The sequence below is a fragment of the Podarcis vaucheri genome (assembly GCF_965113315.1).
Source record: "Podarcis vaucheri genome assembly, chromosome: 6".
Taxonomy (NCBI): domain Eukaryota; kingdom Metazoa; phylum Chordata; class Lepidosauria; order Squamata; family Lacertidae; genus Podarcis; species Podarcis vaucheri.
Window position 1 is genome coordinate 24,426,109 of NC_138764.1, and position 13,308 is coordinate 24,439,416.

The 13,308-nt window shown below is 39.8% G+C and overlaps 1 protein-coding gene across 2 annotated transcripts in view; it reads right to left on the reverse strand.

Moving 5' to 3' along the window:
- The window catches only part of DENND1B (DENN domain containing 1B), a 181,597-nt gene that overhangs the window by 35,315 nt on the left and 132,974 nt on the right, over nt 1-13,308 (reverse strand). For both annotated transcript variants that reach the window (XM_082225463.1, XM_082225462.1), the window contains exons 13-14: nt 11,713-11,838; nt 6,207-6,308 (exon numbers count right to left, since the gene is read on the reverse strand). In XM_082225463.1, the coding sequence (XP_082081589.1) occupies nt 6,207-6,308; nt 11,713-11,838 (228 nt within the window). The remainder of the gene's footprint in view (nt 1-6,206; nt 6,309-11,712; nt 11,839-13,308) is intronic.

Sequence of the window (13,308 nt, forward strand, 5' to 3'; positions counted from 1 at the left end):
AGGTGCTAGCAATTATATTAAAAAGTTCAAAGCAACCTGGACCCTAAATGTTTGAATTAGCATCTCCGCCCATATGAATCTACCCATGTGTTAAGATCGGCTGCTGAAATCGTCTTGGCTGTCCTGCATCCAAGGAGCACTGCCTGATCCCTGCTTGATCGCTGGCACCTTTGGGAGAGTCACTGCTAGTGTCCCTTCATGGCTTAGATGCCTGGCATGCATCCATAAGAAACCATGCATTCAGTATCAAGGGCCCGGTTTTGTGGAACTCCCTACCAGGTGAGGTCAGACAGGCCCCCTTCCTGCTGAACGCCTGGTGCTTTGGTTCCAGGCAGCCTTTTAATTGAAATCTGATTTTATCACATCAGTCCTGAAAGACCTACATTGGCTCCCAGTACGTTTCCGAGGACAATTTGAAGTGTTGGTGCTGACCTTTAAAGCCCTAAAAGGACTCGGCCCTGTATACCTGAAGGAGCATCTCCACTCCCATCGTTCAGACTGGACACTGAGATCCAGCACCGAGGGCCTTCTGGCTGTTCCCACACTGTGAGAAGTGAATCCATAGGGAACCAGGCAGAGGGCCTTCTTGGTAGTGGCACCCACCCTGTGGAACACCCTCCCATCAGGTGTCAAGGAGATATAACCTTTAGAAGACATCTGAAGGCTGCCCTTTATAGGGAAGCTTTTTAAGGTTTAAGGTTTTAATATGTTTTTATATATGTTGGAAGCCGCCCAGAGTGGCTGGGGCAATCCAGTCAGATGGGTGGTGTACAAATAATAAAATTGTTGTTGTTGTTTTAACTCGTTTTTAGTTTTATTGTACTGGTTTTCTTGTACACAGCCTAGAGATAACTTTGATTAAGCAGCAAACAAATTGTTGACATCAATGAAATAATGATGAATCTGCTTTGCAACAACCAGAGAAAGAACTTACTCTGTTGTGGCACCCAATTATGGAACACCTTCCCACTTGATGCATGGTTGGTGCCAGTGCTGATGTTTGATGAATGTAGTTGAGAAACCAAACAAATTGAGTGTGGCTTAACATGTTAACAAAGTAGCAGCAGGAGGAGGACATGGAGATATTGAGTGACATTATTATTATTATTATTATTATTACAGTGGTGCCCCGCAAGACGAATGCCTCGCAAGACGGAAAACTCGCTAGACGAACGAGTTTTCCGTTTTGGAGGTGCTTCGCAAAACAAATCTCCTATGGGCTTGCTTCGCAAGATGAAAATTTCCTCCCCCCCTTTTCTAAGCCGCTAAGCCGCTTATCAGCTGATCCGATAAGCCGCTAAGCCGCTAAAAGCCGCTAATAGCGCTAATCCGTCAATGGGCTTGCTTCGCAAGACGAAAAAACCCCTAGACGAAGAGAATCACAGAACGGATTCTTTTCGTCTTGCGAGGCACCACTGTATTATTATTAATCATCATCATCATCATTATTAGTATACTGCCCTTCATCTGAAGATCTCAGGGCAGTTCTTAAAGGAACAAATGCAAAATAATAATATAAAATACATAATAAAACAAAAACAAACGAGTAACGCCCCCCTCTCAGAAGACTTGGACTCTCATCTCCCTGTGAAGAAATGTGAGAGTTCCACACACATATCTGGAATTTACAGATGTGGGAGACATTTCCATGTGTTACACAAGAGAGCAGTGAGAGTAATATGCACATATTCTACAGGGCCTAATTTGCAAATTTTAATTCTTTCCCAGGGTACCTCCATAGTCATTAAATAATGCTATGAATTGTACCGTATTGTACCTGAGCATTTATATTTCATATTGTTTCATGAAGCAAAACTCATGATTTACTCAACTGAGGAACAGAACTATGCTCCAGTCAGTTTTACAGGATGAGTCAAGGAAGAGTCCGTTCATTTCCTTAGTATTATTACAGGCCCAAGCCAAAGAGCTGAACCTTCCATAGCAATTTCTCTTTGTTAATTTCTTCATATTCAGTTGTATATCTACCCAGACATGGTCCAAATTTAATTATAGCCACAAAGGCTTTGTGACTTACCTTTTTAAAGTTTATTATTTAGGTACATACATTGGCTCATTTTACACCATAGTTTGAAGGACTGGGAACATGCCAGAGGTTTATACCGTCCTTACCGTCCATTCCCTCACATGTATTCTCCCTTCTCTTTCCTGGTTTGCTTAACTACCGTATTTTTCGCTCTATAAGATGCACCAGACCACAAGACGCACCTAGTTTTTGGAGGAGGAAAACAAGAAAAAAAAATTCTGAATCTCAGAAGCCAGAACAGCAAGAGGGATCGCTGCACAGCGAAAGCAGCAATCCCTCTTGCTGTTCTGGCTTCTGGGATAGCTGTGCAGCCTGCATTCGCTCCATAAGACTCACACACATTTCCCCTTACTTTTTAGGAGGGAAAAAATGACTCTTATAGAGCAAAAAATACGGTATCTTTTTCCCCAATGCTAAAATCAGACAAACTATGGTTAATGCTAACCATGCTAACCCACTTGTTTTCAAATCACGCTTTGGAGACAGTTGCCATTTAAGCCCATTTGGACCTCATGGCTCTATCTGATTAGAACAAACTAGGAAACAGAATAAGAAATCAGCATGTGAGACTAAGACATGCCCGTAGTTCACCAAACCATGGAAAATGCTAATCTGAGCCATAGAGGAAATTTAGAGTCTGCCTATACACAGACGCATGGTGTGAAGTAACACCAGATTAAGAACACAAGAGCAAGAATTGTTCACAATGGTAAACAGCTTAATAAAAGAAACTACAATGTTTCGTTAAAAGCTTTAATTTGCCTTAAAGGATTAATAAAAGCAAAGAGTCTTCCCCCACTCTTCAAAAGCACTGACATTTTTAGAATGCTTTCAAGCAGTAATCTATTTTGGTCAGGGTTAGGTGGTAGCCCAAGTATGAGATAAACGGAGAAAGCATTTGACTGATTGCGCATTTTTCAACATGAATTACTACCGAATTGCTGTTAACCGAAACAGTACACAGGAGCCAATAGAAATTAATTATTTGGCTGACTGTCATACACTATCACAGATTATCCAAACAGACCCGTCAGTGACAATCTGATGCTTGTCAATGGATAGACTGATGACATGAAACAAACTGTTCCACGAGTACATTTTTTAAAAAAGAAGAAGATAAACGCAGACACAGCAGTAGCAAAGTACACACTATCACTGGTGATTATTTCCTCTTCTCCTCAGCTAACTTTTTTTACCCACCCCACTTAAACTGGCTTTTTCCCAAATGGGTTTGGTTCATGGTCAGACCACAGTATGGGACCGCTGGATTGTTTCACAGCAAGAATGAGATAAAGGACCTTTAGCTACCAGGGTGCAGAAAACATCCCTTGAACCACAAGACATTATCTATTCAGGGAAAAGCTAAGAATTCATCCCTCGCTATAAAACCAACACATGATTTATGGATAGTCTAATCATTAGGTAAAGTTACACAGACACAAACTGAGCTGCTAAGCTTTAGGATTTGGGGGGGGGTGGCAGTGGGGAGCTGAAACCTTGCATAGGAGACCATTTTAATACAAATGGGAATTGCACTGAAATGAACAGTGGTTCCACAGAGCAGTGTTAGGTGGACTGGATTTTATTTCACCTACAAAATTAACAGTATACTATAAAACAGTGATGGACAACTAGTGATCGAGCTGGATGCGGCTCCCAAAGCAATTTTGGGTGATACCCAATGTTAGTCATGCTCTGTCCATTTATTTCAATGGGTTGCTTTGAGTACGACTAGCACTGGATCTCACCCTTCATTTAGTCCCTAGTAGCCCTGGTTTAGGAACAAAGGTCTCACACTGTCATGACTTAATGTTGTGCACACACAATCCTAAAGACTGGTGCAACTGGGAACTATGCTCCATTAGCCATGACATTTTTCTGCTAGGTAGGTATCAACTTTATTATGGAGCTGACCACTTCTGGCCCTGAAAAATACAGTGGCCTCTAAGATTAAATAAGTGGTCATTGAACCAAGAACTCATTTGCACAAAAATTTCAGAAGGGCTGGAAATGCTGAATGCACTTCTGAATGCTCCAGTAAGTACATGCAAAGAAGTGCAAAAAATAATGTTCTGTTTCTTACAGTATTTACCATCATGGAAAGAGATCTCCCAGTTATCTATTTGCCAAATTACATGCAAGCCTGGCTTCCCGATTCCAAATTACATCAAGATGCTGTCCTTTTTCTCCCCCTAAGAGACCTTTTTTGTGCTAAGATTTAGGATTATGAAGACAAGCTTTGATCTTTCCTTCTTGACCTTTGATTCTTACTTATGATTCCTTTCGTAACAGCTAGCTGCCATCAGCTGTAGCAGCCACGGTTTTCCAAAGCAGCTGTAAGCAACAGTGCAGGAGTTAACACCAAGTATGAGATATACTCAAGGCTGGAGCAATTGTGGGTTCATTCGTTCAAGTGTGCTGGTGCCAGCAGTCCCATACCAATCATCGTCAGATTGAAATCATCCCATCTGTGTGGCCTCTTATTTGCTTATTGGTGCAATAAGCATCACAAATGTTGCTTAGTAATGTGTATGTGGAAATCTTGAACATTAGCAGTGATATACCATCATCGTTGTTATAACATAGCTTTGCTCTGTAGCCACATAAGATACCCTTCTCGTTCTCTCCCAGTTGCATATCTTCCCTGTTGATTTCCATTTCTAAGTAGGTGGGTTTTGAAGAGGATTAGAAGGCAGTGAATGGGAAGCACACCAGTAGTTGCCCCTTTGCGGAGCCACCAATCTAGTCCAAAGTCTTCTATGACCTATTTGTTTTATCGGTGCTATATAACACTGTGTATTCACAGCCCTTATAATCTAGCCTATAAATTTATTATGATTCAACTTTCCCCAAACAGCCAGAGTTAACACATGGATGTGTCTCCCGAAACTACCGTAATAAAACTGCTTTCTCCTATCTACATATTATTCCACTATAGGCCTTCGGACTGTTTAAAAGATTTATTTCCTGTTGCAAAGGAAGAATGCTTTGCATTGGATAGAGCAAAGTTTTAAATTGAGCCTTCTTATAACTCAAATAACCTTGAAAGAACTCTTGGATAAGAGGCAGCTGGATGAAGGATAAGGAGGAAGGATGATATCCAAAATAAACTGAAGAAGAGGCAATACATTGGCTATAAAAATGAAATAGTTTTATAACATCTTCCTTTGCCTCTTGGAAGATAATATTATTTCTGTTCTACCCAATTAAAAGCTGCACATATTTCACTTATATTGTCGTAAATCTCTACCTCAGCCATTAAATCTCAGACACAAACTTACCATTTTTTATAGTGAAAGTTGGCTACCACCCTCTGAATTTCACTTATCTATCATGGTAGTATATCTTCAAAGAGAGCTAGCAGATTAGTAAAACACGGCCTCCCCACCTAAGATTCCTGATGCTTTAATCAGAGATGGCATTTTCTGCTTTGACCTGTAGCTTGTGCCGCAGTGTTTATCCAGCACTATAAAAATAACCTTTTTGGACTGACCCCTTGGCCATATTTATATTATATTGCCCTCTCCCCATCCAAGCAGTGGATATCTTCATGGCAGCCATTTAAAGATCAGTTTCTTCCAACAAGGGAGGAACAAGACACCTTTCTTAATACTTAATTAGACATTTACAGGCTCAAAAGAAATGGATAGAAAATGGCAGCCAGCACTGGCAAGGATATGTCCAGGGCAGAATTGAAGCACCTCCCTAAGTCCAGCAAGTTAAGAGTATTTCTAGACTGCTTCCATTAAGCCCCCACCTCTGAATATCTAGCTTCAAACCTAGAATTTAGGATTCAGTAGGGAACAACTGAATTTGTTGTAGCAGTGTGGAATAGATCAGAGGCATCTGCTTATAACCTAACCAGAGTTCCTTATTATGTCAGAACGCAGGAAACTCTGATTAGTTTAAAACACGATTTGCAAACGAATCAGGGCCAGAAGCTACAGTTTGATCCTGGCTTGTTTGAACAAAGCATAGTTTTGGAACTGTAGTAGATTGACTTGACCTCTTGAATTCTCCTTGCATAATCTCCGGAGTTGCTGATAGAAATGGTCAATAGATATTAAATGCGGGAAACATATTGCACAGATTGCATCTATTCTTCAGTTTCCGTACATGTACAATAGAGGAGAACTAAACTGAGAATCCACTCGCTCTGTACCTGTTTAAAAAGTTGAAGGTTCACTGCAGTTTCCAAAAACTGCTTAAAAGTGCTGGAACGATGCTTGACAAAACTTTCTTCACAGAAACCGACAGGCTCACCCTAAATTACAAGAAAGGAAATTAGTAAGATATTTATTTGGGAACAGTCAGTGCAGTTCTATTCGACACACACACACACACACACACACCCCACTAATTTTCAGCACTGAAGAATTACATAACCTTCAAGCCATGTGGGCATTTGATGACTCCCAAACAAATGCAGAAGACAAAAATAACAAAAACCTGAAGTTCACATGTAACAAATCTTAATTTACATTTTATACAGAGAACAAGATTTGAGACCATTCTTACCTATGCAAGACTACAAAGTTTTAACTTCATGAAAAACTGAAACTTCCGAAAGGAACTTGGCATGGCCGCTAAGTCATTGCAATTCTTATCATAATCTTATTATGCATATAACAGTAAAAAAACCACCTAATAATTTTTATGCCCCCTTTACCACACATATGCCCCCTTTACTGCACAACTGAAACTATATTTATTTCCCCCAGTGCAACTTTTTCTTAACCCCTTTCTTCTGAAAGGCAAGCAGTTTGTTAAAAGCAATATCTATGTATTTTTTTGGCCTGTGGGGAAAATCTTTGAAATGTGGTAAAGAGATATATAAGAGCAGAATGAACGAGACCTCCATGGTTATAAGATTTGCCAAGTATGACCTGGTGGGAGACTTTGAAACCTTTACTTTCCTGTAATTCTATAATGAACTACAGTGAGCTCCATTTCCCCAATCAAATCCTTCAGTCCTGCAGATTCATTGTGGATTTCCCATAAGGCTCCAGTGGCTGCTTAGTTCTCTACTGGGTGCACCTGCATTTATCCGAGTCTGTTTATCCAAAAGATCTGTATAGGCTCCAAGATATTTACATGAACAATATTCCATTGAATTCTTGCTGCACAATCCAGTCAAAATAGTGTGCATTTTAGCCCCATTGACTTAAATCAGAGATAAAAGCTTATGCCCACATTTCCCTCTGAAATCAGTGGGACTACGCTTACACTTGGATCTTCCTGAAAATATTCTGTGAGAGTTGTGGGAGTCTCAAAAGAGGTCTGTCATGAGCCACTAAGTGCTTATGCTAGAGAGGGGAAATTCTCCCCCCCCCCCAAATGATCTTTATTGAATTTTTAGTTACATACTGTACATACTCATACATAATATTTCACATTTGTTCTTGCTCTCCCGAGCTGATTTCCCTCCTTCCTTCTTCTGGCTTTTTTGTGTCCTCTTTGACTTTTCGCATTGTCTTTGTCCATTTTCAATAAGATTGTTGTTCTTCATTTTTTCCATTAAATGTCCATAAACAAATAAATCTTTCTATATATACAAATTCTTGCTGTCTGTCTATATTCATTTACAAATATTATTCAATAATAGTTCTAATATACATTTTTAATACATTTTGATATTATTATCCAGTAAATTTCTTGTATTTTCCCATTATGAGATATTATTTTAATTCTATTGGTTTCCCTATTTCACATCATCTTCTCTATATATAACATAAATTTTCCCCATTCTTTTTGATATGTTTCATCCCCCTGATGTCGAATTTTTGCTGTTCATTTGGCTATTTCTGCGTACTCCATAACCTTGTACTGCCATTCTTTCCAGATGTACATGGAAGTGTTTTGTGCACTGAGCTCTTTGAATTGTAGCCACTTTCTTTTTTATTCGTTTGCCAATGATTCAGATCTCTTCCTGAGATTTCGTGGACATTATTGTTACTCCAAGAGGCTTCAGAAACAAAAATTAGCAACTGTTGCTAATGCAATTCCCTAGAGTCTTTCTAATGCAATAAATTTCTGCCATTGACTTGTTTGTTCCTTGTGATGATTCGGTCTAGAACGTAGCCTTTGGAGGAATGCTGTGCTGCTACGTAGCGGACGCATGCTCTAATGTTCCTTTTAGTATTGATTTACAACATACTTTCAAAGTAGTTCGATCAAAGCCTAGTAGGGATTCTATACAGAAGAGGAGACTGCTAATACTTGGACCCAAAAAAATCTATGCCAAACAAGATATCTGTCCTCTTTAACAACAGTTATTGTAGAATTCCATCTCTCCCCAACTCATCTTCATGGACGACTGGACACAGCAGGACTGATTCCATTTAAGCTGCATTCACATTTTAAGCAAGCGCCTTAATATCATTGTAAATAACTCTGATGCATTGACTTCTTCTCCCAGGCCTTGGGTCATTTATGGCCTTTTAAACTGTGAGGGACCAAGTATTGTTTTTGTTTTGCATTTTTGTGTTTTTTATATTGTAAACTGCCCTGCAGCGCTCAGATAAAGCACAGTCCAGAAATTTAACAAACAAATAAAAAACAAATTAGACCCTGGTGAGTGTCTGTCTATCAGAGTAGACAGCAGACAAAGAAGGCACACTCCCCAAAATTCCTGGGAAATTCCTAGCTGAGGGACTGAGACTAGGGAACAGAAGAGGAAGGGGTCAGTGCCAGTAAGGACTTGGACTAGGTGGAAAATGTGTCGAGTTATTTTCTGATTTTTTTTTCTTTTTCTTTTAATAGCCAGGCTCATTTCAAAACCATGCTGGATACAAGCAGAGAGGCACCGGGAGTCAAATTATTTTAAACTGCACCCCCCTGGAAAGAGCTGTTGCTACTGCTTTCCTGAAGGAGTGCTTCTTAGGCTGATCTAGAGGCAGAGAAAAACAGAGTGAAGTTGTGACCCGTGTGATGGGAAAGCTGTCCATCATGCTTCTTCCACTAGTAGGTCACAATCTACTTTTTCTGTTTTTTCTTTCACTCCTACTCTGAAGGGAGAAGGAAAAGTTAGATTGGGTAGTAGGGGAAGCTGAGGGTAGAGTATTGTGGGATAGGGGAGGAGGGTTTTAGAATCAGAGCTCTTTTCTGAACTCTATGTAAAAGATAAGAATAGGAGAGTATGTCATCCTTCCCATTCTTAATTTTCTTTTCTCTGTTTCTCTGTTATAGCAGGCTATGCCAAAAACGATTAAGTCAATGAAAATCTTGCTGTCTAGGTCAAAAGAAGTGGACAAGAGACCACGGCAGAAGTTTGATCACATTTATTATGAACAAAGCTTATTCAGAAAAGGAGAACAGGAAAACTTCTTGATAATTTGTGAAATGGCTCGGGAGAGCGGGAGGGGACATTATGCATGATAAATGTGTACGTCTTCATGATAAAGAATGAAAGGGGGGGGGGGAAATACCTGAAAGAAATCACCACTCTTAAAAACATGCATCGTTAAAAGATTGTAAGAAACATAAACAGCTAACCTGATTTATATTGCACTTTTAAAAAGCTGGCATTGTTTCAGACAACTAGCTAAGAAAAAGATAACTCTGTGAAAAAAGATAGTGGCACCTCTGCAAGAATAAAGGCAACCACACAGAGAGAGGCGGGGGGGTATGTTAACATTTTAAACAGAAATGTACCCCCATAACTTTGTTTAAACACTAAGCCTTACTGATTACTGATTTGAAAAATTAGAGAAAGGCTTGAGGTCTGTTTGTCTCTTATTCTTAACTATTAAACATCCTGCAGCATCCTCTCATGTTGATAAATGCAAGCAGAGAACGGTGCAAGAAGAGGCAACTTAAAAATTTGGGATAGCAGTACTAAGATTTGTCCTAAGCAGGTCTTAGAAGCCTTTAGACTCAAACTAGAGGAACAACATTACTGGGGGTGAAGGCAGATTATATAGCAGTCTGCTGCAATTTTAGTTAGAAATTTATTCTTCAATTTTTATATACACAATTAACGTACTGTAAAACTCAACCAGATCTATAGTGGGGAGGGGGAGAAAAAACTTTAAGAGTACTTCATGAACCAAAATGTTGGCATATGCTAGAAAATGGAAATGGCATGTTCAGTAAAGTGCTGAAATATTTATACATAGAAAATGAATTTATACTTTCACTTCAAAATCACAACGAGTTCTGCAGTACTGGTATAGAACAAAATCCAAAGCTTTCAAGGTATCGGAATTACTATTTACTACTGGAAAAAATATTTGAGAACAAAAATCTTTTTTCAATTGTTCTGTTAATGCCACATTTTACTGCACATCCACTATTGATCTCGGTGCAAAGATGATTATGTCCCTTGAACTACTTTCATAGTTTTGGACATTTATCCTATTTTTGTCTAAATATAGCTGAACTAGATATCATTTAGCTGGACCCTTCTAAATCTACTCCTCCTAACAAGGTTAGGAAGAAGAGCAGAGCTAATGTTTTGGATACTTCAGGTGCCAAGTTTAATCTTTAGTTCAGAGAAACTCGGATAGCAAGGCTGGGAAAGACCTTTGCTTGGAGCCTTGGAAAATCACAGTAAGTTTGAGTACGATAGTACTGGGTCAGTACTATTTTTTACCAATTTTAGAACTACAATAACTTATTTCCTCTGTGCATCAGTTGCTCCCTTGCAAACACAGAAGCAGTGCTTCTGGCCTATGATGAGGTGCTAGAAAGAAAATTTAAAATTATGAAATAGTTACAAAGCATTAGGTTTTTTTAAAAATGGACAAGCTGTTGGCTGGAAAGCAACATTCTAAGCAAAGAACTTCAGGGCTGTAGAAATATTAACTTTAGAACAGAGGGGGCTAACCTATGGCTGGCCAGATACTGCTGGACCACAACTCCCACCATCCCCAACTTTTGTCCATGCTCGCTGGGGTTGATAGAAGCTGGAGTCTGACCACATCTGGAGGGCCACTGTTGGCCACCTGCTCTAGGAGAACCTAACCTCAGATATTAACCTAACCTACAAATGTACAGCTTTTCAGCAAGATACTAGGATGCAAAGGAGTTGATTCACAGCACTCGATGCCACAGCATTCAGCATAGCAGCCAACTCCTAGGGTCTTTGGCCCCCCAATAAAATAGTTGAGGGGGCTAGCTCCTCCCCCAAGTTGATGGGAATTGCTATTCCAATGGTGAGCGTGAACTGTGTCATGTGATTGATTGGGGGCAGGGGGCTTACCTGCTCCCCGCCCCCAATATTTTATTCAAGTTGGCACCCCTGGCATTCAGCAACTTGGGGAAAACTGAGCCTGGGTCACTTCTGGCTGTTTGCAAATCAAAACTTAATTTGCAAACTGGGAGGCAGTATCTGGAAAGTGTGCCCACAGCCCAACACAACTGTCACTCGCACCCAGACATTTTCCATATACCAACCACACTGGGTCTCTAACGTGACACATAAATGCTGGGGTATTTGTTGGGTGTTTTGGCCCATGAGCTCACAAAGGCTTTTACCAACAGCTGCTGGACTTTATCAACGTTCACTGGACTTTGCCTTTCCACAACCAACCTTTGGACTTGTTTACCTGGAGGGGTGTGTTTTTTCTAACCTTGGTGAGATGTTTAGCATTCCTCCTCACAGACATTAAGAACATTTGCACTCTTAAGAGTCAATGGGAAATGGATACTTGAACTGCATCGCTTACTGGTTTGTATCTTAGAGCATCTCTGTAGGATCCAAATAACGCTGCTTGTGCCCTCAGGAAGGCCCTGGCTACTCCATCACCGGTAGCTGTGGACTGCTTCTTCAGTTTATTTTTCAAGGCCGAGACCTGCGTGACAGAGAGGAGCAGTTAAATTAACACCTCAGAAATTGGTACAGGGAGACACGAACCCAATCAGCAGGCAAACCATGGTGTCTGCAGGTCAGCCAAAAAGTCATCCTCTTCCTTGATAGCTTATCTTTTTAACCGCAAAGAACACCTGCTGGTCTGTTAATTGAAATGAAAGCAGGGGGGGATAGTAAACGGCTAATGCAAATTGGTTTATGCTCTCTTTTTTTCTCCAAGGCCTCTTGACATAAATAAGCTTTAATTATTTTACAGTAAATGGCTTGTGAGCCTCTCCTACTGCAGATTTCTTGCCACCATCATAACATGTGCCTACTTGTCTAAGGCGGCACCGACCGGGTTTCTTTCATTTGTCTGTGTTACAAAGGTTTTTCTGGGAGGCTCAGTTGAAGCTCAGCTTGTCACTTAGGGCAGCCCTATATAGTCCCAGGGCTCTTACTGATGGCTATAGGAGACAAACTCACAAGGTCTTTACCTTTCCAGAACAGACTTCACAAAAGTCTCACTGTGATACTGAACAGGCCCTGCTAACTAGTTGGTGGTGGTGTGGTCATTATATCTTTAAAAAATAATAATTGTTGCATCATAAGGTGATTGCAGAAGCCAGGGAGGGACAAGCTTGTTTGCAGTAACTCACAATTAAACATTTAACTATGGTTTAATGTGATAAATCAGGCCCCTGTGTGCAGCATATGCAAAATTTTGGGGTTACAGCCGCTGCATTTATGCATACATGAAGATGGCAATGCAGATGTCATACTTTGAAGGGGGAAAACCGCCTGCACAAATGAATATCCTTTTGTTTCTTCTTCATGCAAGCAGTCACGGCTATTCTTGTCAGTGATGACTGTAATTGAAGCATCAATCTAATTAACAACTAAACTCTGAATAATGCTAATGAGAGCTGAACACGGCATCAGAGAAAAGACCAGCTCTACAGGTGATAAACCTTCACAGTAGTGACATTTTCCAGTGTAAAGTCATGGTTACTGTGATCTGATCAAAGAAACAGACCCCCATTGGGTCCAATTATAACTATAGTTTTGTGGGGGGAAATATTGAGTTACGATGTTCATAATCTATGCAGAAAGGCCTTTACAGTATAGGTCTTTTCCCTATAGCTGTGATCTTTTCAATTTATATCCAAACTCCATAGATCCAGATAAAAGTTTAGAGTCTGATTCATTTAGTCCATGGAGAGCCTACACCAATGTTCACTAAAACGTCTTTAAAAACTACAAAAAAATTAAAATCTACAATTTTTAAAGTTACAGAGTTCAAGGTTGCAAAATAAATTTATGCAATTTTGTTACCTGTGAGTTAGTTTACTATTACACTGAGTTGTTTTTTAAAATTAAAGTATATATATGTCATATACAACCTTTGAGAAAACTAGGTGCAATAACAACTGCAGTTATATTTATTTATTTACATTTATATACCACTTTTATC